This window comes from Marmota marmota, unplaced genomic scaffold (assembly GCF_001458135.2).
Source record: "Marmota marmota marmota unplaced genomic scaffold, marMar, whole genome shotgun sequence".
Classification (NCBI taxonomy): domain Eukaryota; kingdom Metazoa; phylum Chordata; class Mammalia; order Rodentia; family Sciuridae; genus Marmota; species Marmota marmota.
In genome coordinates this window covers 1,289,949-1,303,918 of record NW_026000137.1, presented here as the reverse complement: position 1 = coordinate 1,303,918, position 13,970 = coordinate 1,289,949, and the positions used below count along the sequence as shown (strand labels likewise).

General features: G+C 48.1%; 1 protein-coding gene across 1 annotated transcript; it reads left to right on the top strand.

The window, feature by feature from the left end:
* The first annotated feature begins 6 nt into the window (after nucleotides 1–6).
* Insig1 (insulin induced gene 1) lies at nucleotides 7–9,888 on the top strand. The gene is made up of 5 exons (XM_015502334.2): nucleotides 7–194; nucleotides 2,455–2,579; nucleotides 3,919–4,085; nucleotides 4,398–4,497; nucleotides 7,948–9,888. The coding sequence occupies exons 2-5, from the start codon at nucleotides 2,535–2,537 to the stop codon at nucleotides 7,975–7,977; spliced, it is 342 nt and encodes a 113-aa protein (XP_015357820.1). The 5' UTR covers nucleotides 7–194; nucleotides 2,455–2,534; the 3' UTR covers nucleotides 7,978–9,888.
* The last annotated feature ends 4,082 nt before the right edge of the window (nucleotides 9,889–13,970 follow it).

Here is a 13,970-nt window from a genome sequence, read left to right as displayed (position 1 = left end):
GAGCGGCCGCGCCAACAGCTGGCACCATGACCTGGTGCAAAGGAGCCTCGTGCTCTTCTCGGTCGGGGTCGTGCTGGCCCTGGTGCTCAACCTGCTGCAGATCCAGAGGAATGTCACGCTCTTCCCCGACGAAGTCATCGCCACCATCTTCTCCTCCGCCTGGTGGGTGCCCCCGTGTTGCGGGACGGCGGCGGGTGAGTGCCCTTCTTGTTCTTGTGGGGCAGAACTGGAGATGTCCCTTCTGTCAGAGTCGCTTTGGGCCATAAGGAACGTGTATTTGAAAATGGAACCACCCACAGATAAAAACTGGGCATCCCGTGTTGTGTTTAGGGAAAGGAAAGGGACCGGACAGAGTAGGGAGTCCCCGATGCTGGCCAAGATAACAGCTCTGAAGTTTGAGGAACCAGTGATGGAGATGAGGTCAGGAGATAACTGGCTGTTTGAGCAAACGCTGGCCCGGATAGAGGAGTCCCAGCCCTGTAGTGTCCAGGCTAACCGGGAGCAGCTGTCACCCAGAGCTACCGCCGCAGGATTGGCCGCCTGGAGAACTGGTGAGGCAGTGCTGCCAGGCTATTGGCTGTCCCAGCAAACATGCTACCCTGCTGGACAACTGAAAACAAACCCTCACGTGCTCAGGAGGCAGTTGCCAAGGGAGCAGCTTCCCAACACTTCCTTCTGCAGATGGCCTTGTGCCTGGCCTGGAGCCAAGGCACCACCCATAACACCCCTTCCCACCAAGGGCACAAGAGAGGCCCTCCTTGAGAGTTTAGATTTGAGCACACTAACTTGTCACAGAGACATTTTGGAACCCAACATGGGCCAGTTAGTGTGAACTGCCATTTTTGTTTTGTTTTTTAGAAAAATTTCTTAGTTATCATTTAGCAAGTTTGTAAAATGGTGAATGATTGTGGTCCAGCCAGTCATTTAACATTCCTCTAGTCATGGAGCATCTGTTTATTGAAGACACTTGCAGATGCTTTCTGCAGCCTCACTCTGCAAGCTGTTGAACTTTGAAAGTGAGCAGAGCCAGCCCTGTCCTGAGGTGGTGGGGAAAACAAACTCGCTCTGAGTAACTCAGAACAGCGGGAACAGCATCGTGGGTGCTTTGTAGCTGACTTTTATTGACCGCTTCCTTAGGCTTTATAAGCTATGGCTCCATTTTACAGACGGGGAAGCTGAGTCACAGTTAAGTATAATGTCCAGTGTACTGGCTGCCACAGCTATTAAGCCGTCTGCTCTGAAGGCTCAGTACAGGGGCAAAAGACTTGTTGTGGAGCTATTTGTTTCAGCAAGGCAGGATACTGCCAAGTTTTCATCTGTGTTTCAGAAAGGTGGGATCCTGCTGTTCTCTAAACCTTTAAGGGATGGCTATACTGATTGAAAGTCCTTTTTGAAGAATTCCATGTTCCATATACATTTGACTAGTAGTTTCTTTGAACCAAAAGCTTGATCTTCAAAATGAAATTTGAATTTGCAATTGAATCTTCACGAGTTCCAGGAGTATCTGAAATGGTTTCTCATGCTCTTATCTGAATGTTTAGTTGAACCTACATCTCTTCACTGTGGAAGAACCTAAAAGCCTGAGATTTTCATGACAAGGGAAATGACAGCCTGTCTCCTGAGTTCCCATGCTTTGTCCCACAGTGCTACCCTGGCAGACCCATGTCCCGGGTGGACTGGGAGTTTGTTCATCCCCCTCCTTTGTTTGTGCGTGCTGCTTCTCTTCTGGGATGCCAAACCTTCCCATTGTCCAGGAGCTAAGACCCCAAGCTCAGGGATCTCTTCCTGCTCTGCCCTCCAGTTACATAATCATCAGCATTTCCCACATGAGAAAACAAACACCAGGAGCCACGTCCATCCAAGGCCAGCTGGGACTAGCAGCTGAGTTTCCTCTTTATGGGCCTGTACTTTCCACAGCTTGGGACTTAGGCCCATGGCAGCCAAAGAAACCAGAGTGTGATGGCCTTACGTGCACAGTAGCCTCAGTCTCCTAGAGTAACTGCAAGAGCCCCTTAAAACTTGAGTCCACTGTCCCTCCATGGGCATGGGACCCAGCTCCAGCGCTGGGTGGCAGCAGGAGTGTCAAACTGTGATGTGACTTGGGGCCACAAGTGTTCACGGATGCTCACCTCTCCATTGTAAAACGGAGGTGGTATATGGCCATTTCAGTTTTGTGCTTGAGGCAAACTGAATATTAGATACTGCAAGATTAAATATTATTAATGTGGATGATTTAATCCTCTGCTTTTGATTCATTTCTAGGTTTATTGGGACGTGTTTAAAAAGCAGTGGTTTTTCTTTTTAACTTTTCAAAATCATGATTTGGATGAAAAGTACTGTAAACTAAATATTATGTTATACCTGATAAACTTCTAAAAACAGGCCTGGTCTGAGTGTTCCTGTTGACCATGGGGAAGCTGCAGTTTTCAGCTGGTGTGTTCTTCCTTTCCACAGCGGTTGTTGGCTTGCTCTACCCGTGTATTGACAGTCACCTTGGGGAGCCCCACAAGTTCAAGAGGGAGTGGGCGAGCGTCATGCGCTGCATTGCCGTCTTCGTTGGCATCAACCATGCCAGCGCCGTATCCTTTTACCCACGTGCTGTGTCTAGAGCATGGTCTGGGGCTGTGTCAAAGCACATCAGGACTTTTATTGAGTATGTAGTATTCATTATCTCATCCAAGTATTTTATTTTAAACTATATTACATAGTTTTCACCTAGTGGGACTTTTAAGGTGCAAGTTCTATCATTTCAGGAAACAGTTGACATAGTACCAGAAGCAGGGTGGATTGCCAGATGTGGAGGCCACACCTGTAATACCAGTGGCTTGGGAGGCTGAGGCAGGAGAATTGTAGGTTCGAAGCAAGCCTCAGCAACTTAGTGAGACCTGTCTCAAAATAAAAAATAAAAAGGGCTGGAGATGTGTCTTAGTGGCTAAGTGCCTTTGAGTTCAGTCCTTAGTAATCCATCGCCCTGCAAAAAGAAGTAAGAGGTCCTCTCTTTCTCAGCAGTTATCATTTAGCTCCTGGGAGTTCGTTTTATCGATTCACTTTATGTGTCTCCCTTGTGTCCTTCCAGCAGATGTGATGGTTCTCCTGGCAAAGACGACTGCCCCAGGGTGTGGCTGTTGGTACCACATCTCACTAGGAGGTGTCTGAATTTGCCCCTCTGCCCACAGAAGGCCAAGGACAGTTGTGGAAGGCCCCTGGCCTCTGGCACCCACGGGTGTGCTGTGTGCCATGTGCCGTGCATTTCTCAGGAAGGCAGTCCAGAGTTTGCCAGGGAGCCCTTAGGATTTAGGGTTTCTTTAGAGCAAGTTGGAGGGAATGATTTTTAGTGTTGCAGATCCTGAAGTCTGTTTTCCCCCTATTTAATGGTATATAAGAGAGTCCTGGTAAATCAGTTGACAAGCACAGCTGTAGCAGACTGGAGCCTGTTGAGCTGGGTGCCATACTGACTACGTGTCTGCTGTGGACGTAAAGGCCCGGCCTGTTCACTTCAGACTGCTGAGAGGGAGAGAAGGGGAACTGTAGATGGCTTCATAGCAAAGTGTTGGCTGGTGGCCAAAATACCACCAGAATTTCATGCATGGCTTTCAGAAAGTTCAGAGAGAGAGAGTGTGTGTGTGTGTGTGTGTGTGTGTGTAGGGGGCTGGGCAGTGCTGGGATGAAACCCAGGGCCTTGAACACGCTAGCCATGCCCTCTACCTCTGAGCCACATTCCCTGCCCAAGAAAGCTCCTTCTTAAAGCTAGGCTTTGCCTGGTGGTCCCGTGAAGATCTAGGGTCTGCTGGCCGTGTGGTTGTCATGGATGGGGAAGATTTATTGGATAATAAATTTATTGGATATTGCACATAGCTCCTATGGTTTTTGATCTTATGGAAAAGTCATTAAACTTTTCCTTAACTTTGCTATCACCAGAAGTTGGATTTTGCCAATAACGTCCAGCTGTCTCTGACCTTGGCAGCTCTGTCCCTGGGCCTCTGGTGGACATTTGACCGTTCCAGAAGTGGCCTGGGACTTGGGATCACTATAGCCTTCCTAGCGACTCTGATCACCCAGCTTCTCGTGTACAATGGAGTCTACCAGTAAGTACGTGTCTTCAAGCTACTTGTGTGGACAGAAGGACCCATTATATTTAGGTATTTTCTTGTTTTATTTGGCTTTTGTGCTAAATTACAGATTTGGGTTTGAAATTCTCAAAACGCTGCTTACTCTCAACTCACATACTAAAAGCACACTGTCCGTACTTCCCGTAAGGAAAACTGAGTCGGGGCAGTGAGGCGCGTCATTCCAGTGTTGGCAGTTGGCAGCATTTTTGGCATCTAGTATCCTCTATCACAGAAGATCTTTGGCCCGGAAGTAGACGGGTGAGACTGACTGGACGTTTTTCCTTCCAGGTACACATCCCCAGATTTCCTCTACATCCGCTCCTGGCTCCCGTGTATATTTTTCTCAGGAGGCGTCACAGTGGGAAACATAGGACGGCAGCTGGCCATGGTAAGTCTCCCACACTGGACACTGCCAAGTCTTAGCTGGTAGAGTTGCTGTATGTGGTACATTGTAGTTTGTGCTGATGTGTGTCTAGTTCAGAATCAGTAACAACAATTACGGAGAAAAGATTATGAAAGCGGGAATGATACTTGGGTACTTCTTTACCAAATTATAAGGTTTCTGTATTTTTCGACTCATAATGTCTGTGCTAGAAAGAAACCATTGAGTCCTAGTGCAGCCCTTCGCCTTACACGGGTGCCTCCCCTCAGCTGTGGACTGACTGCAGCTCAGACTAGGCCAGTGTGCAGACCAGAGGACAGCCTGGATAGGCGGGCATTGCCCTTCCAGGGGACCTGTGGACTTGGGCCTGCCTGGGATGGCGTCACTCGGAGCAGGATGCTCATCGTGTGATTGCCCTCTGGGCGGGCTGTCCACCTGCTCTCCAGGAAGAGGAGGAAGTGCCGCTCAGAGCATTTCCCGAGAGTTGGAAAGGCACGAGAAACCGGGACGATTAGTGGTTACCTTCAGGAGGTAAAAACTGGCATTTGAACACTTCAATTAAAGCAAATGGGGACATTTAAATGTTGTTTCAAGATTACTTTGACTCAAGGGCTTAAGTAAAGTGAACTAAAAAAAGCAACTAGAACCATTGTTCTCAGAGATAAACTCTGGCTTTCTCAAAACTTATCTTGGTGCTTTATGCTGTTTTTGGAATGGTACGTTTATTTATATGAGCTGATGGCCATCCGTGAGGAGCTGAACTTGAAGGCTACTTTGTTATTTAACAAAAATAGAAATTGGTTTAAAAACAATAGAATTTGGAGTGTTCTACTGGCTTCTGAATCTAAAACGTCTCTCTTCTGGTCTGGTTGTTCTCCACTTAGCTGCCAAAACAGAAAGCACTCCATGGAGAAAGCTGTTTCTCACGACCCTTCATGGAGAGTCAGGACTCTGCCTCAGTGGATGCACATAGCCAGCCCCTTCCTTCACCTTCAGCACCTGCCCCTAACACCACCTCTTAGTTCTGAGAGCAGCTGGGCCACTTGTAACCGCTGGTGTTTGGAGATTCTTATTTTAGTAGTCTTGGACAGAGAATTCCTGGGAAGACTTTTGGAATAAGACAGCCAAGCTGACCAGCAGCTGAACAGTAGTCACAGAGTTGGCTGCTGCTTCAGGAAGATGCCCTGGTGCCATATCTGATTTTGAAGGCTTTGAGTCAGTTCTAGGAAATAAGCACTCGGGTAGAGTAGAAGTTTCATAGTATATACATGTCCTAAACATCTAGAAATTGAGGAAACATTTTAAAAGAGTTGCATAAATGCAAACTTTTGAAGATGGTCCTACTGATTGACTCTTGCAGTGAGCCTGCTGTGTGTTTCTTGGTCTCTAAAAACACCTTCCTGTTCTTACTGGGGTCCCCTCCTTTAAGAGCATTTGCTACCTACAAGGACGCCTTGCCCAGCAGCTCTCAAGCCCTGTGCTCTCCAACGGGCTAGAAGTTTCTTCTATGTGGTATTTTTTGTTATTTTCCCTACAAGCCATTTTCCTTTGGGTCCAAAAATATAGCTCAAGCGTTCGTCCTCAGCCCATGTGTTTAAAAGAAAGTGAGAGTGTTCAGCACTCAGCATCTGTGCTTGCTGTTTGTACTTTGTTTTTTTCTCAAGAATGAGGCTTCAAACTGCTGCCTGTTGGCCACCTACCCCCATCCAGATTGCCTTTCCTGTCCCTGGTTCCTGTTCACCCAGCTCCCGCCACTCAGGATGAGAGCTGTGTGGTTGCCCTTGAGGCTCACATTCGCTGCTGTGTGAGATGCCAGGCTGTGCACTTTCCTTGTTAGCTAATTGAGCCCATGTTACTCAATACTTTAAAGCAGAAATTTTTATCTGCCACAGTCCGGCTGCAGCAAAATAACCTGGGGGTGACGAACAACTTGTGTACATTGATACAGCAGGAGTGGGAGCCGTTTATTGTAGGACCGGAGGGGTATATATATGCATTACACACAGCTTATCTTAATTAACATAAACTAGATACAGCAGTCAACCAATAAGGAATCTCCACACTTAATGGCTCGCTGGCGTTACTTCACCAACCACTCCCTTTGCAAAATGCCAGGTGCCATCTTGACTTGTTTACAGACTCTAACATTTATTAGCCCATTATAAATGGGGAGCCTTTCACCCATATGGGTGGATTTGAGCCACACTTCTCATAGGATACCAAATGCCCTTTTAACCTATAGCTCATGACTGTCACTCATCCTCCAAATAAGTTTTAAAAATCTCTTGGTAGCCTAGACACTATGTTGCCATTTAAAACACATTACATTAGGCAGTGCTGATGAAGGTCAAGTCATGATCTGTCTGGCCACCTGCTGTCTTCTCCATAGTCACCTGTGTTCTTACACTAGGGCCAGACCTAACTTTGGTCTCCTGTAGACCATGGATTCTGAATCGTTCCCTGTTGTTTATCAGTCAGTGCATTGGCAGGTGGTGAAATGTGACAGCAGTGTCATTTCTAGGTTACTGGCAAGAACTTGTCCTTTCTTTTCTCTCAGTTGAAGTTTGTTCAGAACCTCCCTCATGTCCCTGTTCATAGTATCTTCTTCAAGTCACCATTGGGTAAAAGTCAGGAGCTCCCTAGAGCTTACACATCATTGCCATGCCAAAGCCACCAAGGGGGCATTTCCAAGACTCTGTTTCTGACTTATCTCTTCTATGAGGCAGCCTCAGAGTTTTCTGGCTGAGAATCCTAATGTCTGGTACCTTGCTCTCGAAGCAGGGTGCCTGGGTGGAGGGGGAGGGAGCGGGGTGGAGGGCACTGGATGCAGAGAGAGGCAGTGTGCCGAGCCTCCTCTGTCCTCTGAGCAGCTCTCTGGCCTCAGGAGAATTTTTAGGTCTCTCTGGATCTGCTCATCAACCAGACGTGGTCCTGTACTGAGGTTTTACATTTTGCCTGCAATGATGATGATCCAGGGGTCTGGTGAGGGTCACGTGAGAAAGGATGGGGAGATGTCATTTGGTGTTCCAAAACCTGACCTGTCCCAGATGTTTGTACTGACAGACCGCTGGCAGGCAGGGCATGCTGGGCATCAGATGCTGGCAGACTGCAGCCTCAAGTGAGCAGGCTGACCTGAAAGGGACAGTCCTTAGCCCCACTTTGGGAGCACCTGTTGCCAAGAGCATCGCCATGCTTCCGCGGTGCTGAGTACACTGGTGAGGCCCTGCTCCTCTTGGTGTCTCACACTCCTACAGCCTCCTGGGAGGGCTCTGGCAGCTCACCCACCTGCAAGGTGGAGCCAGACTGAGTGCAGGTAGCAGGTGGGCACAGGTGGCTGTGGCTGGCAGGTCAAAGGAATTTTTACCTTTCACCTTTTAGGGCCTAAGTAGGATATTTACTCACAGGTTATTTACACACAACACTCAATTTTCTTTTTTTCTTTCTTTTTCCACATAGGGTGTTCCTGAAAAGCCACATAGTGATTGAGCCTTCAAACCCACTGATTCCGAAAAATAAGCAAGATTTGGAAAGAAGACTGTTTTAGTGGGTTGTGATGAAGATTTTTCTTTTCCTAAATACTCTATTTAGATTGGGCTGAGGACAAATGACTCCTGGAAGAAATGTTCACCTAGTCTAGCATAGCAAAGTGGAGACAGTAACTACTTACCTTGAAGTCTTACCTTGACCCACCACACCCACACCTGTCTGCTCTGGAACATCCATGGCAGACTGTGGGCGGGAGTCCAGGCAGGGGCATTGTCCCAAGTATTAGATATCATTCATGTTTTAAAAAACAGTTGCCATATTTCAAAACCTTGAACTACAACTTGATTACCAACTGTCAGTTTTGTATCCATGCCCAAAGGAAACAGGTTGATGGTGCTTGACAGATGAAGTATGGTGTAATAGGAATATTTATCCAAAAGATTTTAAAAATAGGGTTGTGTAAAAAAAAAAAAGCAGCATGTGTAGGGAGGTGGCTGCCCGAGTGGGTGGCACTGGTGGCACCTGGCCTGGCTCACGTTCAGTGCTGCAGTGACCCACCATGCAGTCACACACCTCTGCCTGTCACCAGAGAGCGGACTGCGCTTTTCATTCTGCCGGCAGAATCCTGTGTAGACAATCTTCCCGAGAGCAATGGCAGTAAGAGGTCCTGATTCCACTGTGATGTGGGAGGTTTCACCTCAGCTCACCAAGTTTTATCCAAAAACCAGAATCCTCTAAGAGTGAATACCTGTCTGCCACGTATTTCAATCTTAGCCAAAATTGTTTGCGTCTTTGTTACTCCAGAGTAGCGAGAACTGTTTTTCTGCAGCCCTATGGAACTTGCAATCTGTGATTGCCTTGTAGAAGAGCACGTCACCGCACTGCACGCGTGGTGTTCTGAATGCTGGGTGACGGCTGGGAGCACACTGTATTCGTGTAATGGCATAGACCATATCAGACCTGATTTGCAAGTATTGGGTCTCAAACTTCAAGTGCAATGTATATGAAAACCAATCTGAGCCTTGTATCCTCTTAAATATTTATTTTTTTTTAACGTGGGATGTTCGAGAGAAGGGTTCTCCATGCATTTCAGTGCGCACCGCGGCCGAGCTCAGCAGCGCTTCCCGGCGTGAAGTCTCTTCACTAGACCCTTCACTGAGCCCTCGTCCTCTGACATACTCCGGTTTTGTGGGTTTAGTAATTTTTACTTATCAATTTACCTTTTTTGTATTTTGCAACCTAAGTGTTTGATTTGTTTGAGTTCTGTGGTAGTGAGTGGCTGCAAGACCCCTTTAGAAGAGAAGCCACAGCAGGAGGGGCGTGGGCTCACGGCCCAGGACAGGCACGCTTGGTTTCATTCATGTGCTGATCCTCATAGGCTCCTTCTGTTTATTTTGTTTTGAGGAAAATGTCTTGGAGTAAATTCTAGGTTTCTGAAGCTAATTTGTTTTAGAGGAATTTTGTTTAAAAGCAAATGGACCATTCTGAACTTTGGAATGATCCCTTATACATTTTATGAAATTGAAAACAAATGATTAGTTATATGAAAACATTTTTCAATGAAGTTGTCAGCATTTTATGCAAACCAGAGTTACTAGATGAAAGCAGTAAGTGAATCTTTAAAATATACTTGATCATGTATAAACAATAAGTATTTTTTCTCTTCAACTGGAAATAAATCTCTTAGAAATGATGTAGCCAAAAAATGTGAATCTGAAGAATTTTTTTGCCAATAGTTTATAGCAGATATATTGAACCAAAGTGATTTGAATTTGTAAAAATGTAAAATAGTATGAACACAACTTGCACTATGCCATATTTGAACATCTAGTGAGATTCACATTCATACTGTTTTCAACATTGTGTTCCTTTTGCATTCATTTTTTACTTTTATTAAAGGTTCAAAACCAACTATTGTATTTATGGGTTCTTTTTTTTTTAAAAAGGGATTCATATCTTGTCTAGGTGTCAGAATTTGAGATGGAAGGCTCTTTTATCGACTTTAAACTTTATGGAATCCCAGCATAACCTGTGGATGTGCTTCTGAACCCACTGCAGTCCCCTCTCCACTGGTGCCCCCTCTCATCTGGGGATTAGAAGTGGGTGGCCTGACACAAGGGCACTTGCCCTGACTCGGGGCTCCTTGCTCCTGGTGGCTTGCTCTTGGATTAGGTCAGGTGGGATCTCTGCAGCTACAAATCTTTCCAGAAAAGCAACTGTGTAGCCTCCCAGAACATTTGCACAACCTCCTGGGGATGGAGCCCAGGCTTTGTGCCTGCTAGGCCAGCAGGACCCTTGAGCCACACCTAGCTCTGCTCTACACATGCAAGACAGCTGGTCCAGGTGATGCTGCACACATTTCCCTCTCTACCTCTGTAGACTCCACCTTTTTGCCTGAGAGGAATCTAGTCCTAAGTACAGTGACTCCAACAGAGAAGGCCCACTTTGACACATCTTAACCCGTGTTTTAGAAGTTAAAAGTTTCCTGAAACTTTTCTGGTCTTTGAGCAAATAATTAAATTATGGAAAGTGAGGCACATGGTCCCCAAGGGACTCTGTTTTGCTCCTCATGTTGTATGAGCAAAAGCTGGGTCACTAGGCTCATGGTTGGCTGATGGGTGGCTTTACTTAGCCAGCATTCAAAGGCACCATGTCACACGTAAGGACTTGGAAGACTCCACTGAGTCTAATCAAATCATTGCATGGCCTGCATCGTCCCCACTCTTGAATTATTGGTTGCCTGTATCTTAGTAGAAATGATACAAGAGAGAGGTACCATTTAAAATTTAAACTTGCCTTTTCTCCTTCACGTTGAAGTAGACAACCTGCCCATTTCCTTAGTCTCAGATCCTCTGCAATGAGTTAACTATATAGCAGATAAAGTCTAAAGTAGGTTAGTATTGTAAAATCTCAATGAAATACTACAGTCTGGCCTCAGCAGATGTGCATTGAGAAGCTGGCTGTGCTGAGCTAATTCACCACTGTGCTTGAACTTGGAGGGAGGTGGACTTGTAACCAGGGAGTCAGCCACCAGAGAGGCTCTGTTGACCCCCAAATGGAGAGAAATATATGCAAAGAAAGATAAGAAAAGCGGGGGGTGAGAAATCTTGAGTCCTGATACTTGAACTCAGTGCTCCATGGATTTTCTCTGTAAATCTTCGTAAGATTCACACCAGAATTTCTTAACATTTATAAAAACACCTACTAGTACCTGGCACAAGAGAAACTGTTAGTTTTTTTCTTACCCTGAAATAATGCCATTTGATGGCCTTTCCCACCTTAGATCTGTGGTAGTGGAAAGGAAAAGGTGCAGGATGTGACAAGTAGCTTCTCATTGCCACTTTTGCTTCCTAGAGTTTCTGGGTGCCATGACCCCTTCCTCCCACCTATCTCTACAGTTTTTGTTGGGTCCCAGGCTCTGCACATCCCCAAGTTCAGGAACATAAAGATGAAAATTCCACATCACGTCTGGAGGAGTGGTTTTCTAGCTCTGCACATTTTCCTGTCTTGGCAAGTTTTTCACTGAGAGTTGTTTCTTCCCACACCCCTGGAACTCCACCAGACGACCATCCCTCACTCTGCTGTCACACAGAATCTCCCATAGCCTCCTTGGGCTGCAGATTTGTAACCATCTCTCACCAATGTCCCCAGCACTCTGCAACCTGGCAAGGGAGGTGGTGGCACCTTTTCTTATCCTGTTCTGGTGCCCAGACAGAGCCCGGCCCTAATCCGTACTAAGACTCTTGAAGGAATATTGCGTAAATGATGTCATTTACTCCTTCATCTGTTTCCCAGAGGCAGGCACGCTGGCTGGCTGCTGTCACATTTCACTGCCAGCAGCCCACTAGTCACCTTCCGCCCTGTGGACTCCAGGCCATTGCGGATAAGACTAAATCATCCACATCACTTAGGAGAGGCCCACAGAGAGCTCTGCAGGCCCCTCCAGGTCGGAGCTGCGTCTCAGCAGGGGCATTGCTCCCCCTGCCTGGACTGCCCTGTCATTGCATGGGCTCTGTCCATGTGAGTGGGCACTGCAGCATGTGGGACTGCTCTCCCCAGGAATGGAGCTACATTGGCTTTAGGCCGTCCACAGCTTCCGGCCTCGCTGCCCCCGGGCACAGTGCCTGCCAGGCTGGCAGCTCTGGTGCCACAGCCCCAGGAGCAGTGGATGCTTGGGCAGCGCTGGGTGCTGACTGCATGAACATCCTTGGAGGCTTCTGCCTGCCCCCCTGCCCTTCCCACATGGACACTCAGCCTTGAACTTTCATCTTTTGGAGGAAAACATGGCTCCCTTCAACATGTGATACCTTGTTGCTTTCAGACATGCCCTGATTTTCTTTCATACCCAGAGAGCCGTCCCCCATGCCAGTTGGTATAGCTGGTGTCCCTTTCTCCTGATTCCACATCAGTCACATTAGTTGCAAAGCCCCGACCAGGGTAGGGTGAATGTGAGCAGAGCAGCTGCAAGCAAAGTTTGCAGGTGGAGATGGCACTGGGGAGGCGGCCCTGGAGCAGCTTGGTTCCTGGTGAGTCACTCCCTGCACTTGGCTGTGCCATGGGGGAGAGGCGGCGGGTCCCCTTGAGCTGAGGCTATGCTCATTCATGTCCTTCTGGAACATCTGACCGGCTGCAGGAGCCAACTGAAGAAAGGTCAGCTTGCCCACAGATCATCTGAAGGAGCAATCACACAGTCCCACATGCCCAGCAGGAGGGTCCCCTTGTATTGCCTCCTGCCACGAGCAGAAACAGGTGTTGAGTCCTTAGGAAGCTGGGTGCCTGGAAGCCCTTCCCTAAGGGTTCTCATATGTGAGACTTGGCATTGCTTAAGGTATGTGCAGTTATTCAATTGCTCATTGGGAAGCATGTCACCGAAGGCTCCCTGTGTGCCAGAGCCATGCTGTGTGCTGGGTACCCGGGTAGGACCTGGTAGGAATCCACCTGGTCACCAGGGAGATGCAGGTGTGTGTCTGGAGACTTCAGGCTCTCCTGGGGCACTGTTTCTGAGCATCTTAGTAACCCCAACCTTCCCCATATTCGATATTTAAAAGAAAGGCATGAACAAAGCAAGGAAGGAATACAATGAAGGGAGGGAGGGAGGGGCGGAGGGAGGGGCTGAGTCCGCTGTCCAGGACTCAGAGGCTGGGCATTATCAAAACCGTTTTTAACATAAAGTAGCCACAGTCTCAAACCCAGTACCCGACAAGATTTGGCTGTTGGTTAAGAGCATGGAGAAGCCTGAGGCCCTCGGATGGTGCAGCTGGTCGGGGCAGCTCCCTGCCACACGGTGCTGGCCTCCAGCTTCTCTCCTCAGTGGAGGTCCCTTGTCTGGGGACCTTGATCTTCACCCTATGTACGGGTTAAATTCTGTGTCTCAGAATGTCACCTTATTTCATAGGGCATCGAGGCCATCTGGGCCCATCTGCTTCCAGGAGAGCAGGCAGAGCAGTGCTGGGCCATGTGGTGACTCTGCGCAGGTGGCACTCCAGAGCAGCCCAGCAGACAGGGTGACTCTGCCTGGGCTCTTGGACCCCCAGCAGCAGCAGGATCCCCGGGAGGTATGTCCTGGGGTGACTGTGGGTCGTGTCACTTCCCCACCCCAAAGCTGCCACAGAAACAGTGAGTCCCCAGCTCAGAGCTTCAGCAGGTCCAGAAAGGGCAGGAGGAGCCAGGTGTGGGTGCTGAGCAGGCCTGCACAGGACATTCAGCCACCAGTCAGGCGGCCTGAGGGACAGTGAATTTGAGCCGGAGGTGTGGAAGAGTGTCCACCACAGACCAAGGACCTCTCTTCTCGCGCAACAGCGCTATACAGCCAGCCACATGCTGTTGTACAGGCCAGAGTTTAAACTGTGTTACCCACCTGCGATCCAGAGGCCCGTCGCTGGGATCCAGCAAGCCAGGTCCGGGTCCCGGCCCCCAAAACCAGTCAGCAAAGGCCAGAGTGAGAAGCCTGGAGAAGCTTTGATCAGCACAGCTGCACAGGAAGACATGGGGAC

What these genes read in the sequence shown, in the direction of transcription:
- Insig1 (XM_015502334.2), top strand. Translation starts at nt 2,535, where the DNA reads ATGCGCTGCATTGCCGTCTTCGTTGGCATCAACCATGCCAGCGCC. An exon ending in GCATCAACCATGCCAGCGCC is followed by an intron (nt 2,580 to 3,918) that starts GTATCCTTTTAC and finishes TGCTATCACCAG; the next exon opens with AAGTTGGATTTTGCCAATAA. An exon ending in TAGGACGGCAGCTGGCCATG is followed by an intron (nt 4,498 to 7,947) that starts GTAAGTCTCCCA and finishes TTTTCCACATAG; the next exon opens with GGTGTTCCTGAAAAGCCACA.